The sequence below is a fragment of the Engraulis encrasicolus genome, chromosome 22 (genome assembly GCF_034702125.1).
Source record: "Engraulis encrasicolus isolate BLACKSEA-1 chromosome 22, IST_EnEncr_1.0, whole genome shotgun sequence".
In the NCBI taxonomy this organism is placed as follows: domain Eukaryota; kingdom Metazoa; phylum Chordata; class Actinopteri; order Clupeiformes; family Engraulidae; genus Engraulis; species Engraulis encrasicolus.
The window spans coordinates 14390570-14409153 of NC_085878.1; the positions used below are offsets into that span (position 1 = coordinate 14390570).

General features: G+C 42.0%; 1 protein-coding gene across 1 annotated transcript; it reads right to left on the minus strand.

The window, feature by feature from the left end:
• Positions 1 to 32: 32 nt before the first annotated feature.
• Positions 33 to 17059, minus strand: LOC134439158 (uncharacterized). Its single transcript, XM_063189024.1, has 2 exons — positions 16936 to 17059; positions 33 to 3933 (listed from the first exon to the last, which is right to left on the minus strand). Exon 2 carries the CDS (start codon positions 3779 to 3781, stop codon positions 491 to 493), a length of 3291 nt encoding a protein of 1096 aa, XP_063045094.1. The 5' UTR covers positions 3782 to 3933; positions 16936 to 17059; the 3' UTR covers positions 33 to 490.
• Between the last annotated feature and the right edge of the window lie 1525 nt (positions 17060 to 18584).

The window sequence follows — 18584 nt, forward strand, 5'->3', positions numbered from 1 at the left end:
AATTACTGAATAGTCAACACCTGAAGTCAAGTGCAGAGAGTGAAGATACTGATGATATGAAACTTGGAAACTTGCTTTTTGTGAACAAAAATGTAATATTATTAGGACGAGGCAGAAACATTTCACATCACGTTGGCGTTTGGGGTTAGCAAGACATTACTAAATTACCAAAAGTACAGCAACACAATTCCACATAATAAATGTCAAAAGAGATCCCATGGTGACCAGTAAAAAGACATTTTGATTTAGGGTGGTTTAACAATTGCCTGATATTCAGCAGAGTAAAAAAAGATAAAGATTAAAAGTAATAAACGTTGAAAGGGGATACAGTATGCTACAGATGGGTTAAATGTTCAAGACTTCTAAATAATAAATAAGTACAGAAAGTACTTATTTAGTACTTTAAGTACTTGGCATTCATTTACATTTTATTCTGGAATAAATGAAACCGCCTTGTCACCTAAAAAGGGTTAGGCTAAGCTTCTAAGACTCATAGATCCACACTGTTGGAGATGCCTTCAGCCAAAAGCCCAGTTACTTGGTACTGCTCACCCTCAACTTTCGTGAACGTCATTTTCAATGACGGAGACTTAACAGGTTCTGTCACAACAACTTTGTGACTGTTTCTGAAGACCACAATGCGCAGAGGAGCCACTCCCCTACCATCGCCTGGTGACTGTGGGCTCCTTTCTCCCCCCAACCTCGGGTGGGGGTGGTTGAGGACAACAACTGGCTGATTGGGGCCTGGCCATTTCACAGACTGGTCCTCTTTCACTGGAGTGAGATAAAGTCTACAACAGTCCACAGAGCCACTGAGCTTCTTGCGTTTGCCTGGGGACCTATCTTTCCTCTCACTCCTATCTGACTCACCATATTGCTCCATGCTTGCCTCAGTCAGTGGTAGGGTAAGAGCCTCAAAAATGTCTGACGGGTCGTCCTCAGTCTCAGGTTTACAACAGTCCACAGAGCCACTGAGCTTCCTGCGTTTGCCTGGGGACCTATCTTTCTTCTCACTCCTGTCTGACCCACCAAACGGCTCCATGCATGCCTCAGTCAGTGGTAGGGCAAGAGCCTCAAAAATGTCTGACTTGTCATCCTCTGTCTCACATCTTTTCCTTTTGAGTCGAAGCTTGAGAATGCTGTGGCAGTGGATGGACGGATTCTCTTCTGAGATCCTGGCTAAGCACACTCTTGGGACCATTGTGAAGAGCTGCTTGTAGGACTGGGGACTGAAACCACTGATGTGCACACCACAGATTGTCCTCTCTTTGGCATCAAGTTCAGGAGTACACCATTGTGACCGCAGAGGTGGTGGTTGTGACTCTGCTGGTCTGTGTACGGTGGGCTCTAACATGGGAGAGGAGAGAGAACTTGAGGAGCCCTGGTGAACAGTGTTTAGTCCATTGTTGATCTTTGTCTGTGCTTGTAGTGTAGGTGTCTGCAGAGGTTGATTTGCTTTACCCCCTGGTAAGTGTACAGTCCCGTTTTGAGCAGGTGGTTTGACATTAGCGCCTTCGGTCTGAAAAAGTTCAACTAGTTCCTCTGTGAGGGCGCAAGGAACCAACAAGGGATCTACATGATCCTTAACAGGTGTCCTCATCCCATGGCTCCTGGCACTATCGCCAGTGGACGGCCCTCTCTCAACTTGAGGCCCTGCATGCTGTGCCTTATCTCCCAAAGAGAAAACAGACGAGATAACTGGCAGGGTCTCTCTTTCAATTTCAATGTCACAGTATTCAGAGTTTTGGGGACTGCCAGTAGCAGGACGGGGCACAGCAAAAGACGTAGACGAATAAGTGTTTTCCTTTTTTCGTATTGTGACTCCAATGGTGGGGAGACTAGTGGGTTGGCTTTCGGGGGCTACTGACGACTGGTATGCTACTGACGACTGGTATGCTTTTGCCTTTGCCAACATGCTGGCATATTCAGATGGTTCCTCTTTTACCGCAACACTCTTTTCACTGCATGTATTGATCTTGGTGGTGGGCACACAAGACATGTGAGGTAATGCAGCGTTTGAAACAGGGAAAGCTTGGCCAGGGCTTGGCTTTGACCTTGGACAAGCCTCTGTATTGCTGAGCCTTTTATCGCTTGACAAACCCTGGCCCACTGTGAGCATGCCATCCTTAAAAGCAGTGCCTACAGCAGCAGTAGGTGGTGCAGCATTCTTTTCGGAACTTCCTACAGACTGCTCTGGCAGGACCCTGAACTGCAGCTCCTGTGTACCATTCACCATATTTACATTCACCAGCTCCACCAGGCTACCAGGGCGTATGTTCATTTTCTCTGGGTAGGACACAGTCAGGGTTTGTTCATAAATGGGTTGTTTGTGGAGTGGTTCCAACAGCTCCACCTGTACTGGAGCTTGTAACCCCTTATCATTGGTTTTACGCGATAGACTATTCCCAGAGGTACTTAAAGGGCCACTGGATAGCAGGGAAGTCAATGCAGGATTACTTCCCATCTGGCTTCCCGTAACCCTACTTTGGGTGTTAAGGGAGTTACCCACTGTGTTGCCGAATTTGTTTGCTGTACCATATACTGAACCAACTCCAGAAGATAAACTGACCCTTTTCTCTGGCTGATTGGGAGGTGCACCAGGAGTTGGTCTGAACAAGGGGGGATTTACCGAAACAAAACCCTTGTTGAAATGACCTGCAAGAGCCTGACTACCTGTAGAAGGGACTCCGTTTCTGTTTGATGGAACAGATGTTGGATGTCTGTAGAAATACGATGGCTTTGCCACCATTCCAACTGAACCCTGATGTGTATTCAGTGATGCATTTGGACGTGCATGGAAAGATCTGGGATTCAATGAAGCCACACTACCCGCAGTAGCCCTGTTCATAGCCTGGCTGGAGACAATACGGAGTGTACTTGGAGCAACACCTGTTCGTCGCTGGAAGTTTGCATAGACTTGACCAGTAATAGTTACTGGTTGCTGATGCCCTGGTGGAAACCCGTTGTTAACCGGAGGGGGAGCACTAGCTGCTGGTTTCTGCTGGGATTTCCTTAAGATATTTGGAGGAGCTCTACGCTCTGGCTGCTTCACCACATTAGCTGCTGACTGTTTGGGAGCGATACCCAGCAAACCTGAAGCAGTAGCATATTTGAGATTAGTGTGGTTTGATGTGTTGGGGATCCTAACCGGTATAATATTAGTAATCTGGCTTGATGGCTTTGTCGAATTGAAATGTGTTGACAAACTGTCTGCAGGTGCGGTAACTCTAACACGTGGGACTGAGGAATTGGTTTGGTATTGGTTTGGCACAGTACCTACTGATTTATTCAACTCCCCACCAAAATTGTAATTAGATGGGGCTGGATTGGTTCCTTGTGGCTGATTCAGTGCCACGGGTAGGAAGATGGAAGAGGTATTAACAGGCTGTGCAGCGCCGCTATCTCCCATAATAACCACATTCTGAGACCGGGGATTTCGCACAAACTTGGAATGCACTCGCTGTATATGCTTTGCCACGTAGTCTCTCCTCACTGCCCCGTAGCTGCAAAAGCCGCACTTGAAAGGGAATGTTCCGGAGTGCTGCACATTGTGCCTTTGAGACTCCACTTTGGTGTAGGAGACGTGGCCGCAGATCAGACAGGTGAAGGTCACCCCTGCGTGCTGAGCCCAGTGCCGCTCAAAGGCATCGCTGTCCTTAGTGGAGTAGCGGCATTTCGTGCAGTTGATGCGACTCGCCTCTGAGGGAGCTGTGACGAATTCGGGCGGCTTCCCAATGACAGCCAGCGTACTGAGAATCTTTTCACTCAATGCAGGATCCATGTTTTGTCCAATGATGTGAGTCACCACTCAACACAGTCCACAGATGCAGTCGGGAATCACTTTCTTGTCATGTTTTCAAGAATCTGCTTGATGTTCAATGGAATAAACCACAGGGCGGAACTGGAGTGTACAGCTCCATCTTCCTCTTCAATCTGAAAAATAAAAAATAAAGTTACTATTTTGTTTGAGAATAAAATAACCAACAATAACAGTGTTGTCTCAGGAATGTCACATGAAGCAACAAGCACAAAAAAAGCAAAAGGCTTTTTATTTACAGTATTCTTGCTGCTCTGATCTGTTTTCATGTGAAGTGACCATGGGTATTTTGAAAGGCGCTTAATAATAATATGCATTATTGTCATCATCATTATTAACAATTAAAAAGAACATACATCAACACAATGGTGACACCCTGACATTTGTTAACTGCCTCAACAGTGTGTGTTGATGTGTGAAACAGAAAGTTGAAGTCCCGCATGAAAAGACCTTTTTGTGACAATCATCACTGCACACAGTGCAGACCAAAAGCATACAACAAAATTGCACTCATGCCGTGTGACTCTGAGCAGGAATGTGGAGACAGCAGAATGTCTATGGCTCACGAAAAGCAGTCCCTTCATTGGTTGTAGGGTTGACCAAGGTAACAATTTGAACCACAGTGGAAAGCGTGCGCACATCCAGCAAAAAAGCACCAGATGACAAATCAAAAATCCGTCACATGTAGAAGGGTGAAAGGATCCGCACACTGCTTGCAGAAGACTTAGTTTATTGTTGAAGATGCCTGAAGATCTGTGATCGTTGCTCACAATAAATTAAGTCTTTTGCAAGCAGTGTGCAGATCCTTTCCCCCTTCTACATGAGCAATTTGAACCACAACAGCAATGGTTTGGTCCCATTCACAGCACTCAGTTAACTTATATGAACCGTGCAATTCCAGACTCGACTTTTTGTATTCTAATCTGGCTCTCCAAGCTAAGGTAAGTGTCTTCGTTTCAGCTAAAATTATTCAAGAATTCTGTTTGTTCTTAAATCTTTTATTTTGAAAATCTATGCAAACACAGAATGAATAGGCTGGTCTACTACATAGCAGGGTTCAACAAGCTTAGCTACAGCAGGACACGCTACCTAAACTCAGTGGTAGTCCTTCTATAATAGATCTTTCTGTTGATTGGCCATACTTCCTGATTATTGGCGCAATCTGCACTGATACCCTACCTGACCCAGTAGCTGGAGTGAAATAAAATTGGATATCAGCACAGTAAAATGTGAACCACCTTGAAAACAAGATAATTCATCTCAAGGTGCTATCCTTAATAAAAATTGAAATTGAAACTAACATACGTAGATATAGAGCACCACATGCCACATTCCGATTTTTTGGCGGCCAGTCTTGGGCACCACTTTCATGGTACAAGGCTCCTATGTTTTTCTATTTGTATTTGTATTTTCTATTTGTAAAGATCACAAAGAGGGAGGAAAAAATCCTTGATCGAGGCATTTCAATTTTTAGGATTTCATGATGTAAAAAGTAAAAAATAATCTTCATTTACTGTTAATGAGTATCGGCCATACGGCTTTCATCAGGGTGTGATGAGCCTGACGGAGTTAAGTTAAGCCCAACTGGGAAAAGCCAGTGTCATTGTGATACAGCACTCCACAGCACACAAGTGTTCACTGCATACTGCACACAACAAAATTGCATTTATGCCTCACCCGTGCAAGGGAGCAGCCCCCAATGGCGGCTCCAAGGGAGCAGTGCAGCGGGACGGTACCATGCTCAAGGTACCTCAGTCATGGAGGAGAATGGGGAGAGCACTGGTCAATTACTCCCCCCACCAACTTGGCAGTACGGGAGTCGAACCAGCAACCTTTGGGATAAAAGTCTGACACCCTAACCTCTTACCCATGACTGCCCACAAAAGGCTGTATGGCCTATACGCCCACGTTTTTGACTAAATCTGGCTCATGTGGGGGGTAGGGGGGTACGAAAAAAAAAAATGGAAACAAAATTTGGAGAGAGAAAAACTCCACCACCCATGACTTAACCTGACAACCAACCGGAAACTTTTTTTTTCCTTTGGCCCAGTCATCAAGTGCCCACATGGTTAATTTGGGGCCTGATGTAGGAGGTAGGCCTGCAAAAGGATGATTTTTCCAAAGCCATTTTTTGAGTCCCTCCTCATTTAAGGTCTAAATGCCCTCAAACTTTTTGAACACAGAAAAATCGGTCATAACTCTCACACACAGTTTCCAAGATCTGGAGTCCAAAATGTGAAGACTTATCACACATTTGGCAAATTCAGTTTTAAAAGTTTAATACAGTATATGGGTCAATGGCATTTGTTGGGCTCAGGTGTCAAGTGGTACACAACCACAGCTAATGCCCATACATTAACTGGTGATTGGTAATTCATGTACTGCAACGTATATGCTTTTTAGATAATCCACTAACAACAAAGAAAATGTTTAATCCATACAATAGTGGCATTAAGGTTAGCTGTTGTTGCACCATCCTGGCATGTACTAAAAACGTCATTGACCCATAGCCAAAAAATAATCAAGTTATTCTACATGTAAGCGCAACATCTGATATACAGAGGGGGCCTGGTGATTTTTAGGCTTGTATCCTCATTGAAACGAAAACTAGATGTGTCCAAATCTGCTTGTGGGTGGTTGACGTTTAAGGCCGTAACACACTTAAAGGAGGAAACATATTCCAATTCCTGAAAAAATGGGTGGAGAAATTGGGAAAAAAATAGAAAAATTGGGGATGTCAGTGGCCCGTGGAATTTCGCCTAATTTTTGGGAAAATGTGTCCTGTGGGGACATCATTGGTGTGACATTTCTGTAAGATACAATAAAATGATGAATATTCTGCAAGCATATCCCCAATGCTCTTTCTGCTATTGTTCCTTCAACCACCACCCCACACACACACACACACTACTACCCACCCGCACCCCCAACCCCACCCACACACGCCTATGCATCGTACAGGCAGACAACTGTGATTTCATTGCATGGTTTCACTGGATTACTTGTAATAATTGTGTGAATGTGACAAATGAATCTCCTGGTCTCCTTATATACTTGCATGATGCATGAAAAATAAGTAAGGATTGAGTAACACAATGCCTAAGCATGTCACACCACAGGACATGAAGTCACACCAGAGAATCTCTAACAGGGAGAACGTTCACACTGATTGGTTCCCATTGTAACCAGTTAGCTTTGCATGCATACTGCAGTAACTATGGAGTGTCCACTAGTTGGCGAGCGTCGGTAAGTCCTTCATGTGGGAAAATGTATGGAATGGGAAGGGGAACCCATTTGCTAAATACACTGCTACTGAGATTTCCAGTCACAAATATCATCAACAAAACATTCCTGGTAAGCACTGTGATTGTTGTTTAACAATAGGCTGTATTGACAAATCGTTCAGGTGTGTAGTTTTACAGCAGGTTAGAAGATTTCAACCTGTACTCGCTAGCATCCCTCTAATGTTTATTAGATTAGGGTTTGGCCCCATTAAAATTGAGCTTTGTGACCCAGTATATAATAATCAAGTGGCGCAAAATAATCGAAACGCTACTCAAATGGGGTCTTATTATTTCTAGCTTCGAACTTAATATTGATATTTCAGGACAAAAGCTATAAAAAATCACAAAAATTATAATGGTAGAAAACACCATCGACACCCATTCATTTTGCACTTAGGTAGGGTTAGCCAGTTGTGGCTAGTAGCTAGTTCCGTGAGTGAACACCCCCTGGTCACACCACAGGAAATTCTCTGCATTGTGGCCATTTTAATCATTTTGTATTCGTGACTGACCTCCGAGCTCATGCTAACTAGATAATGATATTGTATTTAACCTTAATATGCGTTTTCACTCGTGAAAAAACGTCTTTTCCTTCTATAAGAGCAGTCACACGACGGGACACCATAAATGAACCTAAGCATTGTGTGACAGAAACATTGCAATATGTAGACATATTAAAAGGTTAATAGTCACCTTAAACTTCCACACCACTCTCCAATAAGTGAGGTATAACTGGTTAGGAGCCTGTCTTTAAGACCCTTGTAGTTGGCCTTGCAGCTGCCCGTCCACAAACCTGACTTACATGTCACCCCACAGGACGCAATTTGTGTTACGAAATTGAACTTGTAGTTAATATTACTGTATTGAGTTTTTTTCACATTCATATTTTTTAATATAAGGTTAATATTTATGCAATCATGCCAAATGCTTTATAAATGATTCAAAATGTTGTTGGTTTATTTTATAGCTGTATATATTCCAGGTTTTATTAATGTTACAGTCACACCACAGGACATTTGACGTATAAACCTTTCATAAATCTTAACAAAAATGTTTCTTCTCATCTAAGACTAATATGAAACATGATGTACTACATCATCTTTCATTCACATTTGTTTTCAAGAGGTTTTTAACTAATGTTAAATAAAAACAGGGCGTCAGGTCAACCACCCTTGGGTCATTTCACATGAAATCAGACACTTTGGGACCCGACCGACACGGATTTCAATCATACTTGCTGTGCCTGTTTAGTAGCAAAGTAGCACCCCAGAACTGCATTTGTGTGAATCTGACACCAATAGAGTTCTTCAGTAACGCGGAAGCATGTAGTAGATTGTAGTCTTTAATGTTAGCATTTAAGGACTTCCTGGTTCGTATCGGCTTCCGGCCTCCATTGAGAATGAATAGGGGTAAATTTCAAATAAGCTCCGAGTGCAAGCACGCGCTTAGCGAACCCCCGCAAACTGTCGAGGGTGTTAAAAATAGGCTGTAGGTATGACATGGTTGATCATTTTGTGTCAAACTTCGACATAAATACGATGTTGCGTCCATATGCTAAACCCGGAAGCTTTTGGCGACTACAGAAGCGGCGCCGGCATGTACGTGCGGAGGGTTGTACCCATGGCAACCAAAGGAAAGTATGTAGTTCGGAAGTTTTAATGATCAGAAAGGGGTTAGCAATATTGAATTATAATCGTCATGATTTAACATGTGAATACACCAACATGATGATACGATCCGTTCCACTAATGAGAAAGGGATACGGGGACACGCTAATGTCCGTTGTTGCCGTGCAACTTATATTTTTGCCAAACCTGAATCTCTATGGCGTTTTGCAATGTAAAAAAATCGCCATCGAACCGGTAGTCCAAACGCCGCATACAAGTTGACGTCAACGCTGAAGAGCTCTATATTAAGGGAGAAACCGACTAGCAAAGGTTTACATATGAGGGTAAGACACTATGCATTCAGCCTTGATTATATCAGTCAGTGTAAGTCACAAAAATATGTCCGTGGTGTTATTTGAAAGCTCATTTCTGCCTCTACAAGTTACACAAACATCATGGAACACAACAACCCTCAGAATATGAATTATCATAAATTGAAAATTTTCAAATTGAATATCAAAAAGAACAAACTTTTAAAAATGGCCAGTTCCTTGTCTAAACATAGCCTGCAATGTCATGAACAACACCTGAAATGTTTGGCTCTTTATTCATTTCAGAGATAATGGTACTCAAAAATATGGCATCATACAAATCACCTAGTAATAATATGGTAATACCACAGTAATATCACATGACAGCATGTCTATCGGAATATGTGAAGGATGAAGCTGCTCCTTGAGGATGCAGGATGTTCAGTTTCACCTCTCCAGTGCTCGGCATACATTCCTCAACACATGCTAGCCACTAGTTGCCATCATATACAGCTACACTCTTTGATGCAGAACATTTAGAAGAACATTCCTTTTAGTCCGGGAGCCGTGGGGTTGAACCCAGATTTCTTTGATAAAGTTTTTTTTTTTGCTTTATCTGATAGATTTTAGGCAAGTCTTCAAGATTTCAGACGATGCCCGGTTATATCCCTTGAGCATTTCCAGATTTTGAGCCTTTATTGTCCCATAAATGCAAATTATGACAAAAAACTAAAGACACCTAATATTACTGTGAATAATGTTACAAAATGTACCAAATTGCTTATATTTCCTGAAAAACATTCACATTGGACTGCCTTAACACTGCCCTTATTGAAACAAACCCAATATGGGGTAATAATTAACCCTTTCATAACAGCAATCCCACAAATAAGGCGAGACACTGTAGGTGAATATGGTATTTTTTTTAACTTGCAGATATCAATATGAAACTTTATCAGATGATTACTCGTATGAATTGGAGAAAAAAATGTATTAGAAGTTTTCTATATTTTATGTTTAAATATGCTAATTAGGCTATTATCTAATTAAATATGCACTAATTTGCCTATATTTTGATGCAATGAATCTGACCACCTGAAAATGCCAGCTTCAAAATTCCTTTTTTATTTTGTTAATATCGTACATACAAGAATATTTACTGTGGTTAATTGTGGCTCCTTTTGTTATCCAGGTACAGAGAAAATACTGCTAATAACCTTAAAAAATGCGATTTCGACCTATTTTTATGCATTTAGTTATATAAATCAGGTCATGAATGACAAATAAACACAAAGAAATGCCTCAGTAAAAACATTCACAAGATTGCTTAGAATAAGACTGTAAAGTATGGAACGGATTGTGCATTATGAGATCCTGCATAACATCACATCATGACAACATACATGACAACATCGCCGGTAGGTAGCCTACCACAAATAGCCAACCTAAAAGAACCCCCCCCCCAAAAAAAAAAGAACAACAGAGTGTGGGCTGTTGGCTGTTCGTTGGCTGTTCCAAAAGATGAGTAAAGAAATGACATCCAGTGTATCCAGACTGGTATTGAATGATCACTTAAATCCATAAAGCCATCAAATAAGATCTGTACATGCATTTAAATTTACACAGAAAGACCTACACTGCAACATACAGTACCGCATGCTCAGAGAGAGAGAGAGAGAGAGAGAGAGATCTAAACATAGGAAAACAGCTATACATTATATATACTGTTGAGTCAAAAAAATTAAGTCAATCCAGTGTATCCTGACTGGTATTAAATGATCACTTAAAAGTCCATAAAGCCATCAAATAAGATCTGTACATGCATTTAAATTTACACAGAAAGACCTGTCTGCACCTATACAACATACAGAGTCCTTAACACCTAAAACACCTATAGCCTACATTATATACACTACACACACGCGCACACAAACACACACACACACACACACACACACACACACACACACACACACACACACAGTAAAGCTCACACAACATTGGTTCGGCAGCATCCCAGACGAAAACATGCACAGAAAATGGTGCAAGGCACACTGTTTATAGCACAGCTACATTTCTTAGAATTGCAGGGGCTTTTACTCTTGCAATCACATCTGATCATCTGTAAAATGTAGTCTGGTGCCACTTTGACATTTTCTGGAACACTTATTGGTATCAGTGCTTTGTTGCATGGGTCTTTCTTCCATCCAAATGCTTCAGGAGATAGTTCAGGTGGAGTGTGAACCAATGTCCTCCACAATATTGCTTGAAAATGAGCCCTTTTCACATTCTCAAGAAATGCCTCTGTTGTTGGTGGAAGAGCAGCCAGGTTAGGTGAAGATAAATGACCTTTCCCATTCTTTTTCCCCCATACCACCAACCTTGTATGTGACATGCTGATACTGTCTGGAATGCCATAACATGCCGACACAAAGTTAGTGGCCTCACTGGAAAGTTGTTGGAATGGTGCCAGCACATTTAATGTCATTACCAATTGATGTCTTGATAACAAAGCCTTTACCAATACCAAAATAGGATGGCGCAGTGTCACACCCTGATATGGCATGGGCTGGTAAAAGGTCAATTACAATGTCATTTTGTGGATTTACATTTTTAATTTTATCTCTTTCCATGTTAATACGACCACCACTGAAATGATGTACTTTGTAGGCAAACAAATAATCAGCCAAAAATTATGTAATTATTACTTACAATTTTTATTTTGTGTTACAACAGCACAGGAAGAGTAAATAGCAATGTATGAAATGGTGAAATTCTGTGTTGAATTAGTAATCCTTTCTGGGTATGTCTGAGCTGACACCACCAATATTCGCCTAAATGTTACATATTTCTGCTTGACAAACAGCTAGTTATGTAATTGTCTAAAATGTATTTGGTACGAGGACACTTTCTCCATTTTGATGTGGCAGGCCTACCACCCAGAATGCTCTATGGTTAATCATAGTGCAGTTATGAAGCTGTCAAAAGCTTGCGGGCTATGGCTGCAGCGAAATCAACATGAAAGGGTTAATATCTGAAATTGGCACATCACCCACTCTTATCCTGATGGGTAAGTGTTGGACAACTACAAACAGCAAAACCAAACAACCCACTATGAGATATAAAGCCACGTTTGGCGAAATGTTGGCCTTTGTGTCTCCGACTTGGAAAATCAGGCTTTTTGGGTGAATGCCCCGCCCCCAAACATGCATGACCCCACCCCCACTGATGTCCATACCTCACCACCTGTTCTTATACACATCCTACCATGTAAACAAACACAAAAGAAGTATGGTATAGGGTATTTGGTCAGCATAACATGAATTGGGAGCCAAAGACTAGTTCTACTAATCTATGGCTGCAGCACATCAAGCATAAAAGGCTCAATATCTGAAAATGCTCAAGGTATATCACCTGGCATCGTCTGGAATCTTAATAGGATCACCTTAAGCAACCACAAACTGCAAAGAAAAAAACTTTATCAGACGAAACTGGGTTCAGCTGATATTTGGCTTTTGGCTGCCGGACTATTTACTGAGTTAATTATTTCAACCCTGCCTTCTCTGAATGCTTAAAATGGTCTAACTTCCACTGTGTCCATTGACAATGGGCAGAAGCCGTGTAGTTTTTGAGTACTTGGAATAGGGACCGACGAGGGTCCAGGGCACACCGAGAAAATGCCCGTTATGCCAGATGGCCAGCCCAGCCCTGTCCCTGACACTACTCTATTACTACTTCATTACAACTCATTTCAACCTTTATATCCCATTATCTCTGAAATTAATAAAGAACCAAACACCCCATTTTCAGGTGTTGTTTATGACCTTACAGGCTATGTTTAAGACAAGAAACCAGCCATTTTAAAATATAAGGTTTTTTGATAATCATTTTTTTTATTTTTCAATGTATCATAAGTCATATTCTGAAGGTTGTTGTATTCCATGCTGTGTCTGTAATTTGTAGAGCCAGAAAAGAGCTTTCAAACAACACCTCAGGCATCCTTTTGTGACTTACACTGACTGATATAATCAAGGCTGAATGCATAGTGTCCTACCATCATATGTAAAGCTTTGCTAGTCTGTTTCTCCCTTAGTATTGGTGTCAGATTCACACAAATGCAGTTCTGGGGTGCTACCTTGCTATTAAACAGACACAGCAAGTATGATTGAAATCCATGTCGGTCCGGTCCCAAAGTGTCTGATTTCACGTGAAATGACCCCCTTGTAAATTCTGTATGCAATTCATCTCGCATGTCACCGAATTGTCATACATTTACAGGTAGGCCTAACTGGTATTAGTACGCATCAGTAATCTTTTCTTTTGTGTTAATTACACCAGGGTAGGGCTCTTATAAATAGTGTCCACGCATGCATGTGTGTGCGTGTGTTTTGGAATGCAGAACAATATGAAACTCAACATGAAAATGATGTCATAACACCCATCGGCAACACTCCAGACTAAACAACGAAGCCAGGAGGCAGGGATATTGTTGTCCGCAAGAAGCGTAGAAAAGTAACTTAAAGGCCAACTTCCGATAAAACTCAGTTTTACTCACTCCTTTCGAAGATCGGACGGTCACCCCAAGTTAAACTCACTTGCAAGGCTCTCATAGCGGTGCGTCAACTCTCCTGGCTGTGTTTCCCGGTGTTTCCCAATTTACATCAATAATCCAGAGAAACGAGCGAATCACGAAAGCCTTTCTGTGTTTCGTCACGTCGAAAGAAGGCGTTGCCCACAAAGGTTTATATCGACCCATTTATCTAAAAACATGTCGAGTAATTTTTTTCTGCTTGTTTTCAAAACAAGCAACGTCTGGTGGTCCGAAACATAGCTTAGCTTAGCTATCAGCTGGTTGCTACTCTCAGGTACACACACAGCACAAAGCCTCATACATAAAGCCTGCTCACTCCGGTTGCTCCGTGCCTACAGCTCGCCTAGGGGTCGCTGTCGAAAGAGCACAGCCCTGAATGGAGCCTGCACGCCTCCGTTGGCGCCCCTATAGTGCAGTACCATCCGGGGAAGTGGCGACTCTGTTTCCCATTACATTCTCTCCCAAGGCTGGAGGACTGAGCCAATCAGAGACGCGTTTCTTTGAGAGCAGGAGGAGTGAGCCAATCAGAGACGCATTTCCACGAGAAACACGGAACACTCTCTCGTTTCTCCACAAGCCACCTTGCCAGCTTGCAAAAACGTCTTGAAACAAAGCAACCAGAACGTTTTTTAAAACAGGACCAACGCGTAACACATTCAATAACAATTGGGAACACGGCAATATTAATTAAATTACGTTGAGAGGCGATCTTTAATTAGGTGTGTGGTCCCAAATGGAACAGTTCAAGGTCAGAGGAGGTTCACACACTGGAAAAAGGCACTAAGATCAAGGCACAAGGAGGTTTTTTTTATTCTTTTTCTGAGAGCAGAGTAACAGACATTTCAGGATTCTGTCTTCATCAGTGCTCTCTGTGCTCACAGGTGTAGCTATACTCTGAATACAAAAGGACAATACAAAAACTCCTTGTGTTTCACCTCCACAGTGTCTTTTTTCAGTGTGCAAACGTGCTCGGTCCTTAAAGGATAACTTCAGTCAATTTCAACATGCAGTTGTAGGCCTACTTAGTGCTCACACTACCCTGGACTGTACCTGAAGGGTTTTTTTCTCAGCCTTTTCCAAGGTGCTGGTCATTGTAATGGGGGCAGCACTTTGTAAACATTTAAAAAAAAAACATTTTTATTTATTCCCAAAAACATCCAAAAGGTTATACAACATCAGCCTTTTGGGGAAATATTTGGAGTAGGCCTATGTCCATTTAAAAAAAAAATGTAAACAAACACTGCCCCCATTAGAATGGCTCATATCTCGGAAAGGGCTAAGCAGAAAAATGTGGCATCACCGGGTACTGACAAGTCAAGGGTAGTGTGAGCAATACAACAGCATCTTGAAATTGACTGAAGTGGTCCTTTAACAACGACGCCAGAAATGAAAACTTTCAGGTTTATGTTCACTTCAATCTAAATATGCAATTTAAGTACAAGTTAGTTGTTTATTATCAAAATATAGGCTATACTACCCATTCAGTAATCAGATCTTTTCATACCAAATAAAAAACTAATATTGGTAACACTTTACTTAAAGCCCATTCTATGGTGCATTATGAGCGTATTTATAATGAGTAAGCTAATAATGCGTATCATAATTAAGCTTAGTCACGATGCACTATGGCCACATTCATAATGCTTCATGATGTATTATATCAACAGATATAACTATACATCCATTTGCTACAAAACACAAACCCACTGTGTAACATCCAAGGAAAAACACTAACCAGAAATGTGTGAGAAATGTTAAAAGGCAACACAGACCATCAGAGGTAGTCCCCCCCAGTCATTTGGGGCTCACACTATTTTTTAGCAAACGTATTACAGCTACATAAAAAAGAAAATGATAACACAGTTAGATCCTCCATCTGTGTTGCAAAAGATTAAAGTATTATGTTGGCTTTTCCTGCCGAACTTTCACGGCCCCTTAGCACCCCCTCACAGCCCCCCCCCCCCCCCCCCCCCCCCCCCCCCCCCCCCAGAGGTCCCCGGCCCCACTTTGAAAACGACTGGCCTAGTTCACCCATATAAACTTCCACCAGCAATACACCAAACATTCTATGGGGTAAAGACAATTGATCCAACACAACTCCCTATAGGACAGCAGCAGCCACTCAAAAAAAGAATACGGAATCAAAAGATGTTCACCAGCAAATGTGGCACATGTTGTGGTAGCCTATACATGGGTTCTGAATGTTTGTAAATTAGGGCAAGACACGTACTGGCAGTCAACCACGTGCGCTACAAAAAATTTAGAACCCATGTATAGTCCTAGTATGCTATGGTATCTAAATGGTGCAGAATAGAGTTACAGGAATTACCACGTGCAAATAAAGATCGCATCGCATTCAGCTGGGTTATGCATTGGGCAGTTGCACAGTCGACGATTTTATTGATATTTCTTTGTGTGCTGGCAGGACTTTTCAGAAAGGCGGAGATGTCCAGATTGCAACATTTTGTTGTAAATGGTCACATCCATTCATCTACAATTTGGCCTATCCCTATGTTATAGCCTAGATATTTCAACATTTAAGAAAAAATATTTAATTTAAACTCTTCATTTAAACGGCTCCAAACGGGCATGCCCAGTTGTTTACAACATACTGGCAATATGTCTAATCACGTAGGCCTAAAGTTAATACATGTTTCAGTTAGTGCATGGCACGGACAAACTGGCGCGCATAAATGAACTATCCTACCCCACAAGAATGTCCAAGTGAAAGATCACCGGTGCGTGAAGCATTCCACAGTGTGACTGTGAAAGTAAGGTGAACGTAATTTCCCTCGCATTACACACGTGAGCTACGGGCAGCGTGCATAATACAAGAGGTTGTAACTGTGTAACTACTACTATGTAGCGCTCGCGCTGTTCAAACACTGTGTCGCGCGGACTTTGGTTCAGTGTTCAAAGAGAAGATGATCGATACATTATAGAACCCTCGGCAGCTACGTTTGGAACCACCATACCATCCACATAGGCTACACTGTTATGTCTTCATCCCATGTCTGCAACACGATAGCCTACTATCCCTCCAAATCCCTGTAGTAATAGAAAATATGCCGATGGCGAAAAAGGCTACGCGCAAGGGAGCGCATATCTAGTGAGAAAACAGTATAGGGCGAATATTTTAGCCATATCGAGTCGCCGGGTTGCATAGCAGTGTAACAGAGAGAGAGAGAGAAAAGAAAAAATGTTTTCCACACCATCGTGGCATGCACCACCCCCCATCACTGTGTCCACACCAGGCTGTCCCATCCGCCATTACGGTTTGTAAACATAAGAAACAAAAAGCGAACGGAATGTCTGCTAAACTTACCGTTTTGATACTGCTTCCCCGACTTGCAATGTGTTTCTTCTGTCTCGTATTCTAAATTACGTTAGCTCACCATCTACATCCAACAGAAAAAAAACATGGGATATGGTTTTGCAGGCATTGTGGGTTTGTTGCGTGACTGCCTACGAAGCTCCTGATTGGTTGGCTCGAGATTGTGCAGTAGATTTCTACAGTGTGCGCCACTTCGAAAGTCATTAACCCCTTCTATGCTGGTTAAGGTGTGGACTGGAGCAATGTTTGTCAGCCATTTTGTAACATTGCAGAGACATCACAGAACTCGAAATCTATTAGGAATAGTTGGATATTGTTACAATATTTCAAATCACAAAGGAGTGATGTCTTCTGCCTAGAAGCAGGGTTTAATGTAAGGAAGGGTTATAGTGCGCTTTAGCCACAGACACGTCTATGGTGTCAGGCACACACCAGTATTTGGATGCCAGAGGCAGAGAACCTATCATGATAAAAGAAAGCTTTCCCAACGGAAATAACCCCCTAAATAAAATGTCAGGTATGTGCACAAAGAGCAATGTTCCAAATATGTTCTCCAAACAATTAGAAAACATTCAATTTAAAAAAGCATTTTATTTTTATGGGTTATAAAACGTTACAATAGCCTAGATGACGTACATAGAGCTGGCAAGTGGGTGTATAGTTTTCTATAGGCCTACTGCAGAGAATAATTTTACTACATCCTGTTCGTTAGGAGAAATCATATAATACGGACCAAAAAAACACATTTCTTAAATAATAAACCTTGGGGATGCCAGCAGTGTTCCTGGTGGTCTCTACTCAATATATTGTTTGTATTGGGTAGGGGCACAGGCGGTTTACAAACAGCCGTCCGGCTTTAGCCTGATAAACCAGCCTAAATGTGAGATAGGATGTGTAATTTAGTCTGGCCCCGATGAATAGTACATCCGAAGATTGTTGAGTAGAACAACCCATTGTCTTTTCAAACCGTGACTGTGCCTATAGGCCAACACTCTGACCAATCAGCGCTGTCTTTCTCGTTGATGTGCTTTCCCAGCGTTGCTTTAATTCAAAACAAATCTCTGTGTTGTGATTGGTTTGCTAGTTTCAGGACAATGTGTTCAAAATGTTCGACCGTCCGAGGCCAGACCACTCGCAGGCAAAAAAAAATTGCCGTCCAGTGGGTGGCGCTGGATTACTAGCATAGTCTGGCTTCCTATTCGGCCCAATATACATATATAATATTGTCTAGGGGCGCTGGGGAACGAGCACAGAAAGGGGTTGCCCCATTGGGCTGGCGCTAATAACTCCCAATTCTCCTTGCTAGCGGCTGAAACCTGAAAATATTACTGTGGATTCTGACATCTGGATATGGGTTTACATCAAAAGTACAATAAACTGGAAGTTATATCCTTCTATTTTCTTGCAGGTTTGGCATTTGTGAGTCAGTCTCCCGGCTAGCATCTAGCTAACGAAATGACAAAATCTGATTGGAGAATGAGAAGCTACCGTAGGCCAGACGTAGGCTAGCCACAGGCTAACTGACTAACGTAAGGCCAACAACTAACAAGAGTGTAATATATGGCATGAATATACCGGTATATCAAGTAATCCAGCATCAGATTAAACCCATTTTGAAGGCAGTAGAACGGGTGGCCGTC

What these genes read in the sequence shown, in the direction of transcription:
- LOC134439158 (XM_063189024.1), bottom strand. Translation starts at nt 3,781, where the DNA reads ATGGATCCTGCATTGAGTGAAAAGATTCTCAGTACGCTGGCTGTCATT.